The following is a 23,100-nucleotide window of genomic DNA, read 5'->3' as shown; positions in this document are numbered from 1 at the left end:
TATTGAAAATAGTTCTACAAATACCCTGTGACTCACATCTTATTCAGTTCTGTTTAACTTTATGCTAAACCTGGGGAGGACAGAAACTAGATCGAATCCGCAGAGAACTCTCAGTTTGCAGCCAACAGCATGGAGTCTGACGACTCTGAGCTTTGCAAGAACAAAGTTATTTGACAACTACAACAACAATGGCAACAATATTCTGCCACATCCTAAAATGAAGAAACCTTGGCCTAGGTAGATTTCAAGCTGTGCCAAGCAAAATACCTTCTAGAGTAATTTTTGTTTTGTGTTCACATGTAATTTCTTTTCTTTTTTAAAATGACTTCAGTCTTCCTAGATGAAACAAGAATTTGTTTATTGAAGGGTGAACAACAGTAATTTTCTAGGAAGCCTTTCACCTAGAGTTACGTTGGGGAAAAAATCTTGCATTTTTAAAACCACTTCTCATTCAAGTTGACGAAGCTTAGCATGTCTTGAAATCCTTGGAAAGGAGATGAGAATGTTGGTGACCTTCTCTGGGGTGTTGTTGTATTCATTTGGTGATGACGTAGGCAAGGGGTATAGGTGAATGTCCTGTTTTCTATTTGATCATCACTGCATTAGTCAGCAGGAGAAGCCAGCAGGCTTCCCCTTCTTCTCTTCAATCACTATGAAGAACTCTGATGGGACTCAACCTGTGATGTTTTTTCACCTTGAGAAAAAAACATGAGGTTACCCACATGGTCGTTCAGGACTTGATCTTGACATGGTGGCTCTTTACCTTTTAACCTTTAAGTACCTGAAAGGATGTTACATAGATGATCAAGGCTTATCTTCTATTGTTCCAGAGAGCAGGATGTAGAAAGAGGAAGTCAGATTCCAGCTGAATGTTAAGAAAAAGTTTAATACTAAGAGCAATTGGACAGAGAAATAATTTACCAGGGAAGTGGGGATCTCCTTTCACTGGAAGAGTTCAAGCAGAGGCTAGGCAAGCATCTGTCCTGGACAATTTAATTTGGATTCTTGGACCAAACAGGAGGTTTGACCCAATGTTTTCAATGCCCCTTTCCAATGCTAGAATTATATGTTTTCCATATTAACAACTGCAATCACTGTAGTCTGCAAGCAACTCTTTTCAAGTGCAAAATCCTGCCTGAATTTTATTTATTTTTATCTTCCCCTTCCCAGAAGAGGTGGTACACTAATGGGCAGAGCATGTTTTCCACGCCAGCTGTGCCTCCTCCTTTAGAAATACATCAACTGCCTTATGAGTTAATGAAAGGTATAAGTCTCAGGAGTCACAAGGAAAATACAGGAGCAGAGCTAGATTTGAGGCATTAGAAGCTGGTAAAGGGGATAAGATATGACCACCATCTTTAGGCAGAGTAAAAAGAGAACCAGATTAGTGATGACCAAAGGACCCATGGTCAACTTTCACCCAGTGGTTAGCTGGGGCAAAATCTCTTCTAATGTCTTTGGGGTAAGGCAACTTAACATTTAGCAATCAGTAATCTTGGGTGCCTTTTCATTTGCAGAACTAGAAGCACTTTTGCCCCTAATGGCCTTTTGAGAAAGGTAAAAGTTTGCTCAAGTTGGGATCACTTCTGTTTTCATGGAAACATCCACGTACTTTTCTTGCCAGCAACATGCCTAGGAAGGATTTGCCATACCTTCTTCCTGAATTTTTAAAAAGGTCCTAGTCTAAAGCCCTGGGATTTCTGCTAACTTTATTGGTATTCTAATATGTTACTATCAGTGCTACTAATTTTTACAATGCTTGGCATTTAAAATTGTTCCTGATCTTTAATTTTATTTACATGTGACTAATACATTTGGACCATACATACAGTATATGTGGAGAAGCAGGGGATTTTCAAAGTATCAACCAGCACTTACTACAGACATATATATTGTCAGTCCCACTAGGTAGACCAGACCAGGAAATCAACTCTGCAGGAAGGTTGAAGCTACTTTTACTGAGATTGGGTATAATAACAGAATCATGCAAGTCTGATTGTGATGGACCTTCTCTTCCTAATAGTTCAGTGAATTAGGGAAGCATCTGCCTGATCTGCTTCTGGATGTTATCTGGATGTTCTGGACTTAAAAAGTGTTTTATCCCTTGTCATCTTGGCCATAGAATTTACATATCTCCATCAAGGCCACCTTCCTTACTCTATACATATATCTAACATTTGTGAAAAATCACTGACACAGAGCAGAAACCTGAACAAAAATGTTGTTTAAAAGTTATTTAATCCACATTTTCCAGGATGGTCATGGGACAAAATGAGGGAAGGACAACACTGGGTATCCACACAGGATAGGCTGCTAGTTAAATGGAGCTTCCAGGATGAAAGAAATACCAGTTCCTTGGAGACAAATATTGGGGGAATGTTTTGTAGGATTCTTCAGAGCAGCCTTCACAGTGTGAATCCCTCTAGGTGTTATGGACTACAGCACTCATCAGACACAACTCATCATGACCCACAATCAGAGATGATGGTAGGGCAATCCAGGAACAGTTGGAAAGATAATACTTATCTACCAGGACAGATGGTAGATCTGTGCTATCAATCAAATGCTAGTTTGCAAAAGTGTAGGGAGAAATTCTTTCCCCCGGTTCTCTGAAGAACTGTCCCACATCCCTTAGACATTTCCTTCTTTTGGAGGAAAAGAACAAAAGGGATTCCAAATCTAGGAATCTCTTTTCAGAATTGGGTGTGTTCAAGCCAAATCCATTTGTCTGGGATGTTTTAATTTGGATTTCTTCACTGAGCAGGAAGTTGGACTCAATAGTCCAAACATCATCTTCTAACTTCATAATTCTTCGATTCATTTGTTCTAGTTCACATTAACTAGCACAGTTGCTTGGTGCTAGAGCAGTTAGATATTCCAGAGACAAGGCCTGCTCCAGACTTTAAACAAGCAATGGGCAAAATATTCTCCACTGATCACCTTTTTGGTTTCTTCTGGTGGAAACTGAGGACTGACATTTAAGTTTCCCTGCAGTGCTTCAGAGTGATAGAAACATTTAGGACATTTCAAAACACCGCTGGAGCTAACTGCAGAATAGATGCCAAAAATGGGATCCTAGTTTACCATTCTATTTTTTAACTCATCATGTGTTATGGTATTTTCAATTCCTAGGGAAGAGAAAAACAGTGGAAAAACACCTCAGAAATTCTGCACATTTTTCCATTATCTGGAAAACATATCTCTCTCGCTTATCAAAGGGTAGTTATCAAGAGAATTGCACTTAGCAGGGCATAAATTGAATTGTAAAGTAGAAGTAGTCAGTTGTCAAGGTTTCTATTGTCTAATCCCTTCCCCCTTTAATAAATCTAGTTACAGATGTACCTAGATTTATTAAATAAACCTAGTTATTGTATGCTTAACTTGGATTTCTTGGGAATGCAGAAAATCTGGCAATTTTGAAGTTAGTTTCAGCCCTTCAGTGCCTTAAATTTTACAATTTCATCCTGATTTTTAGAAGAAAGCAAGTTTTTAGGTCCGATGCTCAGAAAGCTGAGACAGAGGAGAGTAATATCTACTGAAGCCAGAGGATCTGCTGAACAAAATTGTAACTCAACAGTCTGTTTTAGACTCCTTGATCCTTCATTTGACCAGCAGAGTCAACCAACCAACCGCTAACACTGCAGAAAACATTTTCCAAAATGAATTCGGACATGGACATTGGTGTGCAATCACAGAAGTGATCTTGTACGGGGCTTGTTTTTGTGCAGAATTTTAGTTTTCTTTTATAGCTTGCATCTGTACAATTGTCCATACGGAATTCAAAACATAGCCTTAAGAATTCATTTCCCTCTTTTTTTCCACCCGTCAAAAAACATAAAGAAAGAGCTGTTCTGCCAGCTTCCAGAACCTAGCCCTGGCCATGCCTCAGTAGACACTGTGACCATGGCTAAAACTTCTTCTCTCTCTCTTGTAGGTTTAGGACCAAAGTGATTTCTGAGACTGAAACACTGAGGGAATAATTACTAATGGCTTTGATCACATCCCCTTGTCATTCATCCATGGAGAAAAAGAAGAAATACTTCAGGTCCTCATAAGCATCCAGTGACATTGTCCTAACAGAGTATTAAAAACCAACAAGAAATTAGAGCTGTGCATACTTATTAATGGGTGCCATTGGTCTATTGTTCCTTAGATTGCAGATTTATTTATTTTTTTAAAAAATATATTTGTTTAGGTGACCAATTACAGATTCCCTTTTATACCTACATCTTTGCTATTCTCAATAAGGTATAGAGACTTTATTGTCTGTGCAGATTATAGGGTAGATTCTCCCATCATGCTAAACTGGAGGTGGGTGTCAGCCCTCCAAAGGAGGCCATCTTGGAAACCCAAGACACAATAGCTAATGCTACTTTTATTATAAGGTCATAGCAACAGAATTTGCAAGTCTGAATAGGCTTCGCCTCTCCCTTTTTCTTCATGAGGACTAGGGAGGATCATATCTGAGACGCTTTCTCAAATTACATTTCTGCCCTGAACTCAGATTTCTTTTATCAGATCGTTGTCTTGGTTGCAACTTTTCCTCCTGTTCCTCAAGGTTACTTCTTCTCATTACAATGGGACACTTATGATCCATGTCCCCTTTTTATGGCCTTCACAGCCTCCTCTAAACAGAACCGCTTACGCCCAATGGCACAGATTCCCATCATTTTGAAGTGGAAAACTCAAGAGTCATGACACAGTTAAAAAAACACCAGCGCAAAGCCAGTCCTTGCCCATGAGTGCAATGTAGCTCTGTCCCTTTTGGATCCCTCAATCCCTCAAAAGATGTTAAGTCACATCCATGGCTGCCCAAAGACCGTCCAAATTCTCATGTTGAGCCATAGTGTGGTTGGTATGTTTTTGGCTCAGTGTGCTTTGTAAATCTAACTGCTGTGGTTTGTAAGTCCCAGTTTAGGGCTTAATGTGACTTCCTTAACACATTAGGGACAAAGAAACCCCAGCTGATGTCTCAGCTGGTCACTGCAAGAGTACACAAGGAAATAAACGTGATGTAAACATGAGCAGTCAGTAATGCGCTTGCTGTATAAGGTAGCAATTACATACGTTGCTACTGTTGTTATAACTAAGTTTTTGTCAGATTGCATAGTCTTCTAGAAGTGTATTGGATCGTTAGACCTAGAGTGAAATACTCTAGTTTGGAAAATTATTTCAATTCAGAACGCTGATCCACCTGGCTGAATATTTCCTGCTTGCTGCCTTCTTTAATCTGATACCATCCAAGTGGGTTGAGCTTTCTCCCATAAGTTTCCAGACAATGGGACGATGGGAACTGATATCCAGTGTAGCAGGAGAGTGACAGGTTGCTCTATATAGTGATTCTCACCTACTCCCCAGAGTGAATATGGGATCTTCTGCAGGACTGTGGAACTACTCCAACATCTACCCCTCTTATATTGTTATGAAGCGCTACCTTCTTTCTGCAGTACTGTAGTGTGTAGCAAAGGTTTCTGGCAAGCGAAAAAGCCCAAAGAAACATATTGTTCCCTTTGAACCCAATGTCATGTTATGTCAACTATTGTGATGGAATGGTGTTATGAGGGCCATGCTAAGGGAGATAAGCGTTTCCTTAGCCCCCAGCAGGAGCATGGGAAGTTTAAGAAGATGAGGCTGGCACCACCCTAAGGAATTCACGGGGTTGTGGCTGGCTGGCTTGGGAACTTGGGTTCAGTCTGGAGAGATTTCTGTCTTGAGGTGGAAGCTAATAAACGCAACAGAACTGTATTTGCACTGTCTCGTGGAGTTCTTTGGCTGAACCTGACATCAATCTCTCCAGACTGAACCTAAGTTCCCAAGCCAGCAAGCCACAACACCGTGAATTCCTTAGGGAGGTGCCAGCCTCATCTTCTTAAATTTCCCACGCTCCTGCTGGGGGCTAAGGAAATGCTTATCTCCCTTAGCGTGGCCTTCATAACACCATTCCATCACAAATATGAAACTGTACGTGCCACAAAGCAGGTACCCCTGTATGATATGCCTATTGTTTTTGAAACATTTCCCCTCCCTGGCTGTCACTTGCAAACTATAATTACTCAAAGGGAGGTCACTAGGTGAAGACTTCCTGTTTTATTCTTAACTTTCCTGCTTAAACCAGGAGGAAAGAGAATGGTCCCCCAGGTGACTGTAAACTGACCTGCTAAGCTTGTCCCCAGCTCTGTCTTTATCAAGACAAAAGGGACTTGGAATGTTTTGCCACTGTTTAAATCCCATATGATTAACTAGCAACCCCAGGACTCTTTCAGGCTTCCCTCCCATCTTGGAAAAAAGGACATCTTTTAACAGTTCTGTGTGTGTCCTCCTGCTTTACCTTTCTTGTACTCAAAACTGCATAAGGAGGAGGGTTACTATGACCCCATCTCTTCCTAAATGCTAGCTCATTTGTTTTCCCCTTTACCCCTTGATTACTGCTTCATTTCTGGGGAGGCTAGCCAGATTTTCACTGCTCCTCATCCTTTCAGCTCCAGGTAATTAATCCCTTCATTTGCTCACGAGCTCACCTAAAACCTTCTGGTTTTTCTCTCCCCGCTGCAGAGCTATGTGGAGACTGCATTGGGACCTAGGAAATTACTAGCATTTCAGTTTTCCCAATGCCATGAAGTTGGGTGTGGTGGAATGCTACCGGGGGGTGGGGTGGTGGTGGTGGTATTTTTCTTCTAAGGCCTCCCCCAGTTCAGAACAGTTGACTGGAGATTATGGGAGCCTCATCTAAGACTCCTTTAAGGGGACTCAGCTTGAGAATGGTGAATTTGGACAACGGTTTGGACTTATTCTGAAAAAGACTTGTTTTGCTCGGCTTAAAATGTAGCTTCATACATTAGATCATCAGCCAGGCACAGATCACACAATGCTGCAGCGGGAGCCATTTAATTAATTCATTCATTCATTTAGCAGTGTGTTTTTTCAGCTCAGGAGCCGTCCATTTCAAACAAGCCACCGCTAAAAAGTTGGAAAAGAGCATCCACTAAAAATATAACCCTTGTGTTCTGCTTGTCACTCTCTCCTCTGCTCCGTTACTGAAGCTCCTCATTTATACTCAGTTAATGAACCAATTAAGACTCCTTCTGATTAATCAGGACAGGGCCACGTTAACAGGCATGGGGCAATTTTCCATGAGTTTAAGGCACCCAGACCCACAGTTGGGAGATCTTTTTAGCCCTGAGTATACGAGAATAGATGAGAGAAGGTGCGATGGGAAGTATCTACAAGGAGGAGGGTGATGGGGGAGATCAAGGCTATCGGGAAGGAGGGGTGCATCCCAGGAGAGGGAGGAGGCAAGAGGCAGCTGAGTCCACAACATGAGCGTGGGAAGCGAAAGAGGTTCAGGATAGCCACTCCCTAGAATCTCCCGGAGTAGATCCACTAGTTGCTGAGGTATAGATTGAGTTTGGCAAGATTCTGTCTATCAGGTGTAAGCTAATAAAGGAACTGAACTCAACTGGACAGTTTCATTGTTGTTCTTGGGCTGGGCCTGACATCAGTCTTGCCAAACTAATCTATACCTAGTGGATATACTCTGGGAGATTCTAGGGAGTGGCTATCCTGAACCTCTTTTGCTTCTCATGCTCCTATTGCGGACTCAGCTGCCTCTTGCCTCCTCCCTCTCCTGGGATGCACCCCCTCCTTCCTGATAGCCTTGATCTCCCCCATCACCCTCCTCCTTGTAGATACATTCCATCACAGAAGGGGACGGAATGGCACTGTTATTACTAAGAGGTAAAGCAATCTGATGGGGAGGCCAATTTTCATGAAAATGGATCCTCTTCATTCAGGGCAAAAGTGGGGCAGGCAGTGGGGTGCCTGTATTTTTCACTTTCCCCCCTTTGCCCTGATTCTTTGCTAAATCAACACTGGAGATTCCAGCCACGCCTTCATGCCCAAAGCAGAATAGGTTCTAAAGTCAGCATCCATGTATGGAGACCTTTCCCCTTCCTGGCTGCTGCTTTAAGACTGTACTCACTCAGTGTCAGCCTCCCGAGGTAAACCAGGTAGGAATCACAACCAGATGAGCTATTTCTACTTTATTGTAAAGCTACACTGACAGAATCTTGCAAGTCTGAAAGGACAATTCTCCCTCATGTCCCCTTTTACACCCCGAGAAACTCGGGAGGGTCCCTTCTGAGCCTCTTGCCCCGCCTACATTCCTGCTGTAGGCTCAGCTGCCTTTTATCTGACCATTCCCTAAGCAGCATCTCTTTGCCCAATCCCCCAAGGTCTTTCCCACATACCCTTACACTCAGGGAAGAGAGGTCATTAGGCATTTGGGGAGTTGTAATCTCAAACCGTTTGGAGATAAATAGTATAAATGATTTTAGCATCCTACCTGTCCACCTGGACTTCAACATTTCTCATTCCCATCTTGGCTTCAGCATCGCCATTGAACTCCTTGTTGTTGCCCTTCAGAAGATCCAGAACTGGTTCAATCTCTTTGAGCAGTTCACTGTTTTCAACACTGCCATTGAGACAATGGCCAGAAATATCCTGGTTTCCTTTCAGAGTGCCCCTGGCCACGTTGCTGGCTATCATGCCATTGATGTGCACCAGGGTTTCTTCCCCCTGCCCGTTCTCCCGGGTACATCGGGAGCTGACAGAGCCACCCATGCTGTGTTCTTCCCCCTGTTGCTTGTCTTTGGCGTGAATGCTTGGAGCAGATGCCTGGTCACCTACTATTGGGGTCACGCACAGAGGTCTGGTGACTCGGATAGTCTTTGGTGTCCCGTCTCCAGCAAAGGTTGTCTCTAGGTGAGTGGTGAAGCCCTCTGGGCCTCTTAAGATGAGAACAACATAAGTTTCTGATGCAATGCTTCTAAGAACTCCTAAGGCAGTGTCATAGTTCATATCAACCAGGGGCTTCCCATTGACTGCTAGGATAATATCTCCTGTCTGAATAAGGCCACTTTGTTCTGCTGCCCCTCCTCGGATTAAATCAGAGATGATCACTGGTGGCTTGTTGACTCGTTCCTTGACCAGGAACCCAAGACCACCAACCTTGCGCTTGAAGAGCTTCACTGAGATTACATTCGGTTGAATCTGTTGGACACTGAATACATTCTCTTCCATTGTAGTCCTGAAATCTTCTAGCCCTAGAGAACAGGATCTCACGGTGTAGAGACTGACTCTCAGTTAGTTCACAGCTGAGCCACCAACCTCTAATGAGAAAGAGAGACAGGGTAGAAGGCTTTATATCTATTTGCAAGCATGTGCTGGGGAAAGCAAGTCTTCTTTGTGGAGCTTCACCCCCTGACAACAGATAAATTCACAGGTCATGCAACCATCTCTGCAGATCTGTTCCAGCTCTGTTTCATTCCCTAGAATGCAACAAAGCCATCCGTCCTACATGAAATGAATGGATAACCAAGCTGAACATCTTCGGGCTCAACAGATGGTTGGAAAAGATGGTGCTTGCCAAGCATTCTTCAGTGTCTTGGGACATGGAATTAGTTTCACATCTTCTTTATCTACAGAGAGAGGGGTGGGAGGAAGAGACAGAAAAATAAGGATATCAGGCTGGCTAAGACAGAGTTCTGATTCTGTTAGAGATTGGCAAATATAGTAAACCAAGAACATCTAACACAGTACAACAGAGTCTGTTGTGAAATTGTTGTAAGTCACAAGTTTGTTGTGAAGATAAAAATAGGGGACTGTGGGCTTTGGGTAGGAGACAAATCTTTCTCCTGGATTCCACCTCAGCCAGATATTATCAAGCACTCCATGGAAAGGATTTCAGAAATTGTCACTTTTCATTTGAATAACATTACTCATCATGCTTTTATTATTTTTGAGGTCACTTCTAAGCTGCTGTGGTGAGGCTTGTATGCTCAGAGGTGGGTATCAATAATTGTAATAAACAATAATTAGAATGAAACTTGGAAAATAACAGTGGGATTACAATACAAAAACCCAGTACCTCTAATGAGCTAATTAGCAGGTTTCACTACTGCTAACAATGAATAGAAAATCTGGGCCATCAGAATGTTTGAATGAAGAGAGGATGAGGTTATTAATTTCCACATTTTAAAGAGATGCATAAAGTTAGATGCATTATTTGTTTTAGGGAAATAATAACAGGTTGCTACACGGTAGAGGATTAGATTAAAAGAAAGTCTTCTACTGGTAAAAGCTACCATGGTGAAATCAGACTGTAGAGAGACAGAAAGACACACACCTAGACCCATAGATTAAAAAAAAACAAAAACTACAGATTGCAGACAACCCCTTCCAAAGCTTCCCCCTTTTCACTCTCACTGGTGGGAATACATTTACCTTTACCAGCACAATCTGGAAAAAAAAAAATTGGGGAAAAAAAATCTGCCTGTGAGATTTCACTCAAAGACCACCCCAGAAAGTTTGAATTGGAAGTGGAAATTTTGCCAAGGTAGAGCCAACCTGAAATAAAGAGGAATTTCGTGACAATGAGAGAACTGGAACAGCCTGCCTCCTGGAGTTATGGGGACTCCCATCTGTGGAGGTTCTCAAGCCAAGGCTGGAGAACCATTGGTCTGGAGCGGTATGAAGATTCAAGATGTTCGACATCCCTTCAACCCTAGAATTCCATGAATGGGTGCACCCTTGAATTGGGTGGTACACTTCAATCTCTCACTCTGTTTATTTGTATGGCCCCTTGCTGAATACAAAAGGTGACTAACAAGTGCCATGCAGACAACTTAGCTTACATGAAAGTCAAGATACAGCTTTTTAAGATCTTAAGAGGCAAAAATGGCGAAGTTGTCAAATTATACAGAGCTGCCCAATCAGTACTGTTGTCGTATTCTGGAACAGAAGACCCCTTTGTGAAAGTAAAAGACTGATAAGAGGGAGCCATGGTTCTCCAGCAAGTGGGAAAGGGATTGTGGTCTTCCTGGTGCTGGATGTGAACAAGAAAAGGAAATAATAGTAGAGAATATAGGCAGTTCAGGGTTGAACTGTTGGGTGCTTGGTGGTCTTCCTACAGATGTTTTGGCAACATCCTCAGTGCATGGATGCAGGCAGGGAAACATCTGCAGGAAAACCACCAAGGTCAGAGGACACCAAGAACCCATAATAAAAACAGCTCTTGGACTGGGTCTTTCTGTCTATAACATGGATTCAGTTAGGAACTTCCTTTTTCCAGAAGCCTCTCAAAAACTAACGGCTTTTTTTTTTTTGAAGAGAGAAAAATGGATTGGGTTTGATGCATCCTCTCTACCATGACAAAAGCCGCTGGAGCTCATTCGTCTACCTGTTCCCAGGGAAATGTCCTTCTTTTCCATCTCAACTTATAAAAGAGAGAGAATAACTCTTCTCCTTCAGTGAAGTGTGTTTTTAACTATTCCCTAACAATAGCTTCAGGCATATGGCCTCTTTTGAATAGAGAAACTTTTCCTTGCTCATCTTTCTCCTGGCATCTGCTTGGTTTAAAAAAGAGAGAGAGAGAGAGAGAGAGAGAGAGAGAGAGAGAGAGAGAGTTCTAGCAAACTGACATTTGATGGTCTCTAATAGGGCTGCATCTTGGGCAAAAAGCTTAATGACCACAGTGTTGACAAGCAAGTGTTTCTGATTTGTGGCTGGCTCTCCTGTTCATTCCTTCACAGGCTGCCTCCTGTCTTCTACGCTGACCTAGCACGAAGAATATCTATTCGACTTGCCCATTAACTGGAGTCTCTAACAAGGCAGGTAGGCAGGAAGGAGGACTGAGGGCTTTGATTCTGGGTTTTGGCACTCAGGACAAATTGGACCAGCTATTCTGACATCTATGGAAGGTGGCAAGTGCTGGGGGGCTTGGGGGCAGGGGGCGGGGAGGATGGAAGGACAAGCCTGAAGGGAGAGGAAAGTCTTTTGGACTGTTGCATTCTGCATGATGGTGGGATCCAGGGCCCCGGTGGCAGAAATGCTACCAAAACGGGCAGGAAGGCCTCGCTTGATGTAGTTGAATTGGCATGGAGTCCATTAGGGGGTGGGGGTCCTGTGTGCTTTTCAAAATCCGAATGCCTCTAAAGCCTCGAGGAAGCCAATTGATGGCCCTGGTTTTGAGTGGGGATTTGAGAAGATCCCAGCATCCCTGAAATCCAAGTAGCCCATCAGAATTAAACCACAGACCTGGTTGCCCACAGAGGTGTTAGTCCTGCAAGGTAGTCCACACAAGAAGCACAGCCAGGAATCCTAACTCTATCTTTATTGTAAGATTACATTAACAGAATCTTGCAGGGCTGAAAGTATTTCTCCCTTCCTTTCCTTCTACTCTCCGGAAAACTAGGGAGGGTCCCTTCTGAAACGCTTCCCATGCCTCCTCTCCTTCTGTGGGTTGAGACATCTTTTACACACCGGTTGTCCAGTCTGCGGCTCTTCCTCCTGTCTCCCAAGGTCATTCCCACAGGCCATTACAAGAGGTGCAGCTGAGATGGGTTTCAAAAGGAACCGGCCAGAGTCACAGAGGACAATAATCCCAGTGGCGCCTTGTTCCAGTTTCTAAAATACAGCTTTTGAAAGGGCAATTTTCCTCCTGTTTTGCTTGTGGGGTTTCAGATGAAATACGCCAACTACTTTGTCACACAGAATGGTGGTGAGCTTGTTCTTAAAAGTGCTTCCTAACTTTTTCACTTTAAAAAGGAAAAAAAGAAGAAGGATGTATGTAATATCATACTCTTGACTCTCCTTGGGTGCAAACCACCCTTTGGGTGAGAATTTTCTACTCTCTTTCTTAATGAATCTTTACAGAATCTTTATTACAGATTCTTTAGGAGTCGTATAAAGTAAGACATTGGTGCAATACAACATCTACAACATCACAAAAAAGCAACACGGGGAAGCAACTAAAAAACTGAAAGAGATAAACGTTTGACAAACAAGGCCAACCTGATAAAATACAAGAAAATTTAGGAAAGCCATAAAACAAAGATGAATCAACACACTAGAGGGATTAAGACAAAAGATTTAAATGAAGATTGTTTTTCTATTTTTTAAAAGAACAGTATAACAGGTCATGAAAAGAGATCATCGATAAACATAATAATAATAGTCATAAAGAGTTTTCAAATGTCTGTGCTTCGGAGAATTGTGGAGAATGCTCTGGTTTTGAGGAGGAGAGGTGAAATGAAAAATTACTACTCTAACCTATGCTTCAGTTTTCAAGAAAGGAAATCAAAATTATTTTCTTTTGGTTTTAAATAAATTACAGTTCTTTATATATGCAAACTCTATAAATTACCCTATCTCTAAGCTATGATAAGACCAGAAATCATGGTGTGACCCTGGTTTGTTTTTAATAACCACCATGAGGGGAAAAAAACATGATTTCCCCATATTTTGACATGGGGAACTATGGTTTTCTTAGATGCATAAATGAAAGTTACACCTGCAAACTTGTTCACATACCGTCGGATGTCCACATGCCCAACAGTCATGGGCAGATTTACTTATCCAAGGGCCCCTGTTGAATTCCTGGCAGGAATGAGATTCAAAGGAATTATCTTCCCACTGCTTTGCTGCAGTGACTCCCCAAAACGTGAACCTGAAGAACTTTGGTTCACATTATTGACTGGTCTTGAGTAAAAGCTGGACAGCCCTCAACCACCTGGATTCCAGTTAACTTCCAGACTGTGGAAGATTGAAGGGGGTCTGCTTATCACTAGGTCCAATTTGGAGACCCTGAAGTAACTGGTCTGAAGATTAGAGCATCTTCTCTGGAACCGGTTGAAAGCGAGATTCAGATAAAATCCCAAGAGTAGGAATAGACATTGGCAGATTTGATGCTCAATCAGTCTTCTATTTCCATATGAAAGAAGAAGCTGTCAACAGCTCACGCACATTTAAAAAATCTGCTGACAGTTTCTACAAAGAATTGAAACTCCAAACTGCAGGACTAGATATTACAGGAGGCACACAATTTTCTACCATTTCTCAGTGAAATGTGCATTTAGGCTCTAATAAGCAATCTTTGTTCTTTAAAAAAAAAAAAAGACTTTATAAACCCTCTCCACCTTTGCCAGAGATAGCATTCATCATATCATGCCTCACTGGCTTAAAGTCATTAAAAAAAAAAAGATTAAAAATGTTTTTATCAGGTGGTTGTGTTGCTGAATGTTTCATCTAATTGTTTGGATTATTCTTTCTGATCCACCACCCTGGTTTCTTTCGTGAGAAAGAAGAGTGGAAAAATGAAATTACCGACAACAACAGGAATAGGAGTAACAATTTAGAACAGGAACTAGGATTGGATTTCACGTGATGTGTAATAGGTTTGACTTTAGCTTCTGTGCATAGAAACCCTCCCTTGGTGGTTTGCAAACCAGGGTTTATGGCTGAATGTACGGCCCATCCTGAGCTGTTTGCAGTTTATTAAATTAAATTAAATTAAATTAAATTAAATTAAATTAAATTACTTAGCACAAAGTGAAAACCAAGCCTATATAGTGCACAATTCATAGAAGACAAACTGCCATGGCCGTTGCGAGTCATATATATTCTCCTGTACAAAAGTGACAACTATTAGCTGGGAGGGCAATTAATTAATGTTTGCTGTTCACAACTCCCACTTCCACTTACTTCACACAATTCCCCAGGACTGTTCCAAGCAAGTTTCAACAGAAAAGAAAGAAAAAATGTAGTATTTTTTCACTTGTAGTATTTCAGGTGGAGGGGAAAAAAAAAAGTTTTTGAGCTCAAGGATAAAATAAAAAAGGAATCAGTACAAAAAAAACCAGTAACCCTTTTTTAAAAAATGGCACTTTTAAAAATGCTTCCCGCTCTTAATGCAATCATTTTAGTTCCTTGACCTTCCTATGGACAACTGAGATGATGTTACTACATGCAAGAAATTGTGCTGTCTCAGGTATTTTTACTCCTGAAAAAAGTCAATATTAGTATGGTCTTATTGACGGGCAAGGAAGAGAATCAGCTTGGCGCTGAAGTGGTGATGGTGGCGCAGAGCTGAGCTTGAACACTTGGCTAGTTGACTCTCCTGTTGACAGATAGTTGACTGGAAAAAAAAAAACTGGATTCACACATTGCCTTAAGCTGTGGTTGGTTTTAACCATGGCTTATGGACTAAGCCACAGCGGCTGGCTTCTTTCAAGACCTAAGCCGAAATGCAATCTATCGCATGCGGTGACAGAATCCAGCCAAGAGGTCTTCAACTGCTTTGCTTCAAAGTTCTACAAACAGTTTGGATAATTATAATGAAAAATAACTTTGATCCTTTATCAGGAGGGTTCTTTTTCCAGCATTCTGTTTGATTCCATTCATTCTGGATGAAAATAAGCAGAAGCTGGTTTTACTTTACTTTTACATTACCAAATGCGACGATGTATCATAAACAAGCACCCTTAGCCTGCTGTTTTTCTTTTGGAAATGAAAGTTGTAAATTGATAGGGGGGGGCTGAAAATACTAATTATCTTACGCTGCCCCTTACCCCAGCACTCTGAGATTTAAAATGCCTTAACATGGGTTCTGGAGATTGAGATCATGGCACAGGATTAAGGTCATCCCAAACCCCTGTTCAAACATTAGAATGTAAACAATTATAAGTTAGGATGGATGAGTGTTCATGGCGCAAATCGCTTGCAGCTCTAATGTAGTTCGCTATTCAACTGGACCTTGAAAAACTGAAAACTACAACCCTGAAATTGAAGAATTTCAGTAGGAGAAAAATTGCAAAGGGGTTTGCAGGGGGAGAGAAAATAAGGTGTTGCAGTACAGAACAGGAAAGGGAACAGTTTTTGAAGCAGCCCGCTCCCTTGGCATAATTGCACAACTTAATTCTACAGGTAGTCCTTGTTTAGCCACTGCCTCGTTTAGCAACCATTCGCAGTTATGACGGTGATGAAAAAGTAACTTTATGACCAAACTTTGTATTGACAACCTTTGCAGGACTGTAAAGCAAAGGAAAGCTGAAGTCAGGTGGTAAGCACCATTGCAGTTTCACTTAATGACTACTTCTCTTAATGACTGAGTAGTTGGTCCCCATTGTGGTTGTTAAACAAGGACTACCTGTACCTGCTGCTGCAGAACAACTTGCTGCCAGTCTGGAACCAATTGAGTGTCTGAGAAAGAACCGCAAAACTCTAAGTGGGGTTCTCGTAATGCAGAGGGCTGGCCTAGGACCACAATCTCAGCATTCCTGATTCTAGCAAACAGCTCCAACACCACTTCTCCTCTTCTTTCCTTAAAACAAGCTTGGATCAATCAGCCCATCAAACAGAGGATGCTTCTGAAACAGAAATCTGCCCTGAGGACTGTCCTCAGAAATGGAGAATATGTGGCCATTTGGTGTAATGGTATGTAGGAATGACCTTGTGAGACAGGAGGAAAAGCCGCAGACTAGGCAATGGTCAGATAAGTGGCAGCTGACACCACAGAAGGAACGGGTCATGGCAAACACCTCAGAAGAGACCCTCCCTAGTTTCTTGGACTGTCAAGGCGAAGGGGGAGAGATGTACTTTCAGACTTGCAAGAGTCTATTAATGTAACCTTACACTAAAGACAGAGCTAGTACTTCTGGTTGTGCTTCTTGTCTAGACTACCTTGCAAGGCTGACATTTGGAAACGATTTAGAAGACAACCACAGATGTATCAACCTACCTCTCCCCCACCCTGCCTTTGGGAACATCCTCCCTCCCAAAGTCAACCATCTCTCCTTCTCCATCCATCTTGTCACTTTAATGGCATCCATTTTCATGAGCCAGATTTAAAATGCTCCCTATTGTCTCACTTAATCAGTTTCCACGGGATTTATGCCGATAGACAAAAGGCCCCCGAGGCTGATGGATTTATGCCACTTTAATTTCTTCCTTTGCTTTTTTTTTTTTTTTTTAAATAAAACAAGCTGAGCAGATCCAACAAAGGGCAACTAAATCTGAAAACGAGAACACGAAGATGAGCCATGGACAACCGTCTGTCCTTCTGCTTGGGTTAGCTTTAAAAGAAACTCAAGAGATATGATGCCTTCAAGATTTACCAATAGAAAAGATGCTTTAAATTTTTTCTTAAAGTCCACCGCCTGGGTTGGGCAGAATGCGTACTCGGGCCACATTCGACTTCAGAGGTCTATTTTTCATGGATGAGTTTCTTATCAATCACTGTAATGAAAGGGCAGGAGAATGATCCATGTCCAGGCCAGTTAATTTTCTCGTCAGTTCTGTAAGGCTGGCTCCTCCACCTTCCATAACTCAGGCCAACGTTTTCTTCTCTTCTCCAATGTCTACCTAATTCTCCTAAGCAAGTGATTGCATCAGAACAATCTATTCTCTGTTCGTCATGGACACATTTGAACTCTCTGTTTCTTCCGGGTGCATCATACTCACTGCTTTGGGGTACATCTGAGTACACTAGAAATGCGACAAACCAGATGTGTTCCTGTGTCACGTACCAATCCAGCTTATTGGATTACATAAGAGTCCAATTTAACCACCCAGAGTTGTTGAGAGTTAGGCAGCATATACATTTTATTATTATTATTATTATTATTATTATTATTATTATTATTATTATATAATAATAGTTCAAGAAACCAGGGTTTAAATAAGCATGAATTTGAATACATGATTGGATCCAGCCAAAACCTGAGATTCAACTGGGATTTTTTCTTTCTTTCAAAAAAGGCACACTTATTTCTAGTTATGTTCATATATCTACAGGGAGGTTTTAAAATTTCATCTGCGTATTATGCAAGTGGCTGTTGCAATTTTCATCATCGTAGAAACAAATCCTATGGAAATCATTTCAGCCAGCCTGGACCTTCTCATAAAAAAAAGAAAAAAAGTGCGACTTGTTCTTCATAATAAGTATGTAAAAGAAATTAGTTTTATTGACGTTTTAATAGGAATTGATCTAATTCACACCTCCCCAATCCACACACAAACTGAAATACGGTAGCATTTTGAGAGCTTGCCGTTTTTCAATTGCTATAAATGCTTCTCCCTTCAAAAAGGAACTACATTTGGGGAAATGCGCGTTCGGGGAAATGTGCACAAAAACAGCACGCCATGCCTTATGCTGGGAAAACTGTACACAAAGCCTTGTGAATATTAGGGAAAGTGCCCACAAGAAGTTGAATATTAGGAGAAACACATGCAAAATGCATACAGCTTGTACAGTACTTGCCAGCTGACGGAGAAGTCCGATGAAATGAAGTTAAAATCAGAAATGAAATAAATGGAATACATTTTAAATTCATCCGTTCCTATGAGTAATAATACAGCCCCAAACGAACGAATCTGTAGGACTTTGAGAAAGCAGAATTCATTACAGCATTAGGGGAAATGGAAAGAGAGGAGAGCTCTTGCAAGCATTTAAAATATTTCCCGATGATTTATTTTGGGGGGGGGGTGGTCCCTCAAGTATAAACTGCAGCAGGAATTCTGAATTCGTGTTCACATGTTCTGGCATATAGTTCCACTGTGGGAGAAACAAGATGGAGTTCAAATCCCCTCCAGATCATGAAATTCCTGGGATGACTTTCAGCTAATCTCATGGGTGGTTGGTGGTTGGCTGGTGATACCCTAATCTACCAAGGAGGACCCCTCCGCGCAACATTGGCAGGGCAAGCCTCTGTATATAAACAGGGGGCCAACCCCACACTCACCAGCACTGATGATGTGACCTAGCCGGGTCATGAAACGTCTGCAAGCAAAGCACCAAGTTCAGAGAGCACCAAGGACTTCATATCGACCTCTCTTTATGCTAGTTGAAATGGTGGTTCAAAAGTGAGCCTCCCAAAATCTGGAATCTCGAAATAGTCAATGGCTATGTGGACTGCAGAAAGTTAATTTTCAAACTTTATGAAGGACTGTGTTAATCAGTTTCTAATTTACCAATGACCAAAACAGCTTTAGAAAGTCCTTTGACATTTTCTAATCAGGCAATTGCTGCTTCCGTTCGACTCATTCAGAGAGCGTGTTGGGAAACCTGAAGTTTAACATTCAAAATTGATCAAACACTTGATTCCCCCCCACCAAGCCTCTCAAAGCAAAATGAATACTCCTGCTTTAGCTGGACTCAGCCATATCAATTTTGAGAATCAGTTTATGGGCAAAGTTAGGGGATGCAAAAAGTTGGAAAAGTGGAAGATTGGATTATAAAATTAACTGAACTTGCAGAAATGGCAAAGCTCACCAGTATGGTCAGAGAAAAAAACGATAAAGACTTTTTGAAAGACTGGAAACCTTATATGGGCTTTTCGTTGAAAGAAGAAAAAATCGAATTAATGATTTATTAATGAAGAGGCTGGGGAAAAGTTTAAGATGATAATTACTTGACAGAAAGAAGGGTGAAAGGCATAATTGTATGCTTTTTTTCTTTCTTTTTTCTTTCTTTTTTCTCTATTTCTTATTTTCTACCTTTGTACTTGTTTTGTACGTACGTACGTGTGTGTGTGTCTCTCTCTCTCTGTGTATTCGGTTTTATATATATAAGAAATCAGTTTATGGAACTGAATGTTGGTTGATAGGAAGGATGCCCATTTGACAAATAAGATGGAAGCAACACAATATTATTTCTTCTTCCACCCCAACCAAAATGCTTAGCAGAGGCAGATGGGGAAACAAATAAATGAGAAAAATGTCACTTGAGAGATAAGTCTGAAATCCAATTAGGGTGGAAGACAAGAAACATGCCCTTGCTTAATAAGACGCTTAACATTACAGCAAAGTTGGGTCAAGTTAGCCGCAGTTGTGCTGATGACAGACACCTCCTGTGTTCCAAGGGACTAGCTGTGTGTGTTAATTTCCGTGAAAACCACATTCTTTCTATCATCAGTTGCCAGAAAATTCACTTGTTAAATGTTCCTAATATAATGAGCTCAAAACAAAACGGGCCCAATTAAGGCATGCGTTGGCAATAAACTTAATTGTTCTTAAAAGAATGACTCACAGCTATTCAAATCTCGTGAAATAGCATCAGATCTCAGACACAGGACACTGATTCTTGTGAACGCGAATGGGCAAAATCTTCAGAAGACGGAAAGACTTCAGAACTTGCTCTTGTCGCCTAGTCAATAATCTGCCCCAAAGATATTACTTGTCAAGGTATTTTATCACATCTACAATCAATGGTGCTATCTGTAAGAAAGAACAATGCACGGACCTCTAAATGATATCTGCATTTTTTCCAGAAGCTCTCATTCAGTTCAATGAAAGACAATTTTTAAGAAAAAATTCTTTCAAAGGAAAACGGTAATTTGGTGAAAAATTCATGGGCAAAGGTGGTCTTGCACTTATTTAATGATTAGGTGGCCAAAGTGCGTGTGTGTGTTTGCCTTGTCTTTTGATACACAACCTCTGTCCTGTGGTCTGCAGCCTTTTTGGCTTCCCACCCTTCCATTTCATTCCCAAGGGAAGTCATAAGAAACAACCTTCTCTCATGGACTTTTCCAAATTGGGAAGTATGAGCAGCCAAGGAGGCTCCAGAGAGATGGAAAGATGTAAAAAGAGAAGAAAAACGGCAGCAGTTGCCCTCTCTGCTAATTCCAATAATACAGCAGAACCTCATCAAAAGAAATTTAGAAGAAATATTCAAATATCCTGACGGGGATAGAAAGGCAGATCTTTCACAAGAGGGAAAGAAATGAAGACATTGCAAGACAGATCTCAAAACGGCATTGGATGACTCTGAGGTGTATATAACTTGCATGAGGACAAATGAGGAGAACTCCACTTGGCCCATCAGCTTCTGGCCAAGCCCAGCTTCCCAACAGCGCAACTCTCATTCTCACTCACCAGCCAGGCCGAGCTAAAAGCATTTCCCTGATGAGGTTTCCAAACAGCCTCTGATGAAATCAAAGCATCAGGGAATCCAAGTGCCCAAAACTTCAGGCAGCTTGAAGGATTCTTAGAACGTATCAGCAAAGGTTGCTAAGTGTGGAAGAGTGAACTTACCACCTGGAGTGAGCAAGCGTTTTTCCCTCCTGGGATGCAGAGTTTTGGTGCTATCTGGGGAGAGGATGAAAACGGCCCTACCCTCTCCTTAATCCACCCTCTCCTTAACTGGAGAGTTTGTTTTATAAAAAGGGAAGCGAAAGCAAGTGTGTGTCTCTCAGTCAGTCAGTCAGTCAAGAAAGGAGTTACGCTAAGATTCCAACCCAAGGCAAGGACCTCAGTGGTAGTCTTCAGACCGCAAGAGAAGAATGTCAATTCTTGGAACTGCAAGACCACTGAGAGGCAGAGCTGAGAGATGGGGGAGGAAGGCAGCCTGAAAACCCACAAACGCCTGCAAGCTGAACCAAGCCCACTGCCTGTAGCAGCACAGGTGCAGAGCTCTACGAATCTGCTCCATAAACAGAGGATTGTGAGTGCTGGGGGTGGGGAGAAAAGCCCATTTGCAAGTCTATAAAGGAGTGAAAAGAGTTTTCCCATGCCAATGGACTGAGATTGGCTGCAAGAGCTGAAGAAGTGGAGAAAAGGGGAAGATTTTAAAAACGAAGAGCTCAGAAATAGTTAAGATATTTTTTTAAAAACCCATAAGATTTATATACATAGGAATAAGAACATAGAAATAGAGCATAAGGATAGAAAACTGATAGATTAAATAAGAATAGAAAGCGTTAGATAGACAATAGATAACAGAACAAGGTAGGAGTTTATTTTCTGTACAATAAAAGAGTGTTGTGTGGAAAAACAAAATACAGCCTGTGTGTCTGTGTTCTGTCCTATATGAAGAAAAACCCTAACACTGAGCCTACTTCTCCCTTTTTCAAAAAAAAGAAATAAATGGATGAGTTACCTCCACCAGTCACTCAGCATCAAACCTAAATTACCTGAATTAAGATGCTTCCTTCTGCCAAACTAAGTTTAGCAATTGTCTTAGTACCCCTTTCTACAACAGTCGCCTCTTCCCATATATATCCAAAAGTTACACAATTTCTCCCGCATTAAACGGAAAGAAAATCACGAATGAGCTAGCAACCTATTCTGCTAACCTTCTGGGCGTAGAGGCTCCCCCCTTCCCTTTATAATTTGTCCGCAGTTGTTCTTCCTTTGTTGCTATAGCTTTATTTTTCACTGTTTTAAAAAATTGCAAACTGCTTTGCATGGCATGTTAAAAAAGGTAGGATAAACATACGTTAGAAACAAAGAAGGATCTCTAAACTGGATGCAAATATAATTTATTCAGTCCTAATCTCTATCAGGAGCTGCCTAAAGAAAACAGCACTTGCATTCATAAGAATTGGGGTGCAGTAGATAGAGGGCCCTGGTTTATGCTCCCATGTGATTTGCTGGATTTCAATTTAGCGCACTCTATAAACTCATCAAGAATTGTGATTTTTTTTTTCAATAAGGCACAATTAAACAAAGTATGGCTTATGGTGATAGGATCATACTGAATTCTGAGCTAGGGTTTTATTTATTATTTTTTTTCCTAATCATGGGTATGCTGAATGGACCATAGTTGGCTAGGTTCATATTTCACACTAAACCATACAATGTCCTTTACAAGCCACAGAGGCTATGTTCATACATTGTGCTAAGCCAAAACAAGATAACTATAGTAGGTTTAATATAAAGCATTAAGCTACCCAATAAAAGCCTTAAAATGGAAATAGATGGGGTGCATAGGTGGTCATTCATCACATTCTCAGAGGGTTGCCAATGTGTACCAAGATGCCAAGACAGAAACTGAGAATTATTTCAGTTAGCATGTGCAACTTCCATCACATTAAATTTAAAACATGGTTCACCTAGGATTGCTGTGTTGTTTTTTGCTATCGGGTTCTCATACCCCCTGCACAGAAGACACAGACACATAATTTCCACCACAGCTTGGATGAGGCAGCTATTATTTCTCTTTTTCAAAGACAATTTATTGATCTCCAGCAACTGGAAGGAGAATGATTTAGCAGCCATGGGCCTGGAGAGTCTTTAATTCTCCCAGACTGCGAGAACAACCTTCCCCAACTTCATCAGAGTCGAAGTCCAGCACATCTGAGGGAAGAACGCCAAGACTTTTCCTCTGCTGTAGGCAAGGCATGTAACTTTCAGCAAGACGCAACCCACGATAAACCTTGGAATCAAGGCCTTGGAAAGACCCATTCAGGTGATCAAGTCCAAGGACCTGCTCTCAAAAATGCAGGTGGAGCTAAAACAAAAAGTTCATTGGAAACTGAATTAAAACTA

General features: G+C 41.4%; 1 protein-coding gene across 2 annotated transcripts in view; it reads right to left on the bottom strand.

Moving 5' to 3' along the window:
- The window catches only part of NOS1 (nitric oxide synthase 1), a 140,524-nt gene that overhangs the window by 57,057 nt on the left and 60,367 nt on the right, over positions 1–23,100 (bottom strand). For both annotated transcript variants that reach the window (XM_088136638.1, XM_007423536.3), the window contains exon 2: positions 8,342–9,476. In XM_088136638.1, coding sequence (XP_087992764.1) covers positions 8,342–9,078 — 737 coding nt within the window. In that variant the 5' untranslated portion in view covers positions 9,079–9,476. The remainder of the gene's footprint in view (positions 1–8,341; positions 9,477–23,100) is intronic.

This window comes from Python bivittatus, unplaced genomic scaffold, assembly GCF_059951505.1.
Source record: "Python bivittatus isolate LINGU-HERP-01145 unplaced genomic scaffold, Pbiv_v1 ctg000110_np1212, whole genome shotgun sequence".
Lineage (NCBI taxonomy): Eukaryota > Metazoa > Chordata > Lepidosauria > Squamata > Pythonidae > Python > Python bivittatus.
The sequence above is the reverse complement of the archived record's forward strand: the minus strand, read 5'-3'. Positions and strand labels throughout refer to the sequence as shown.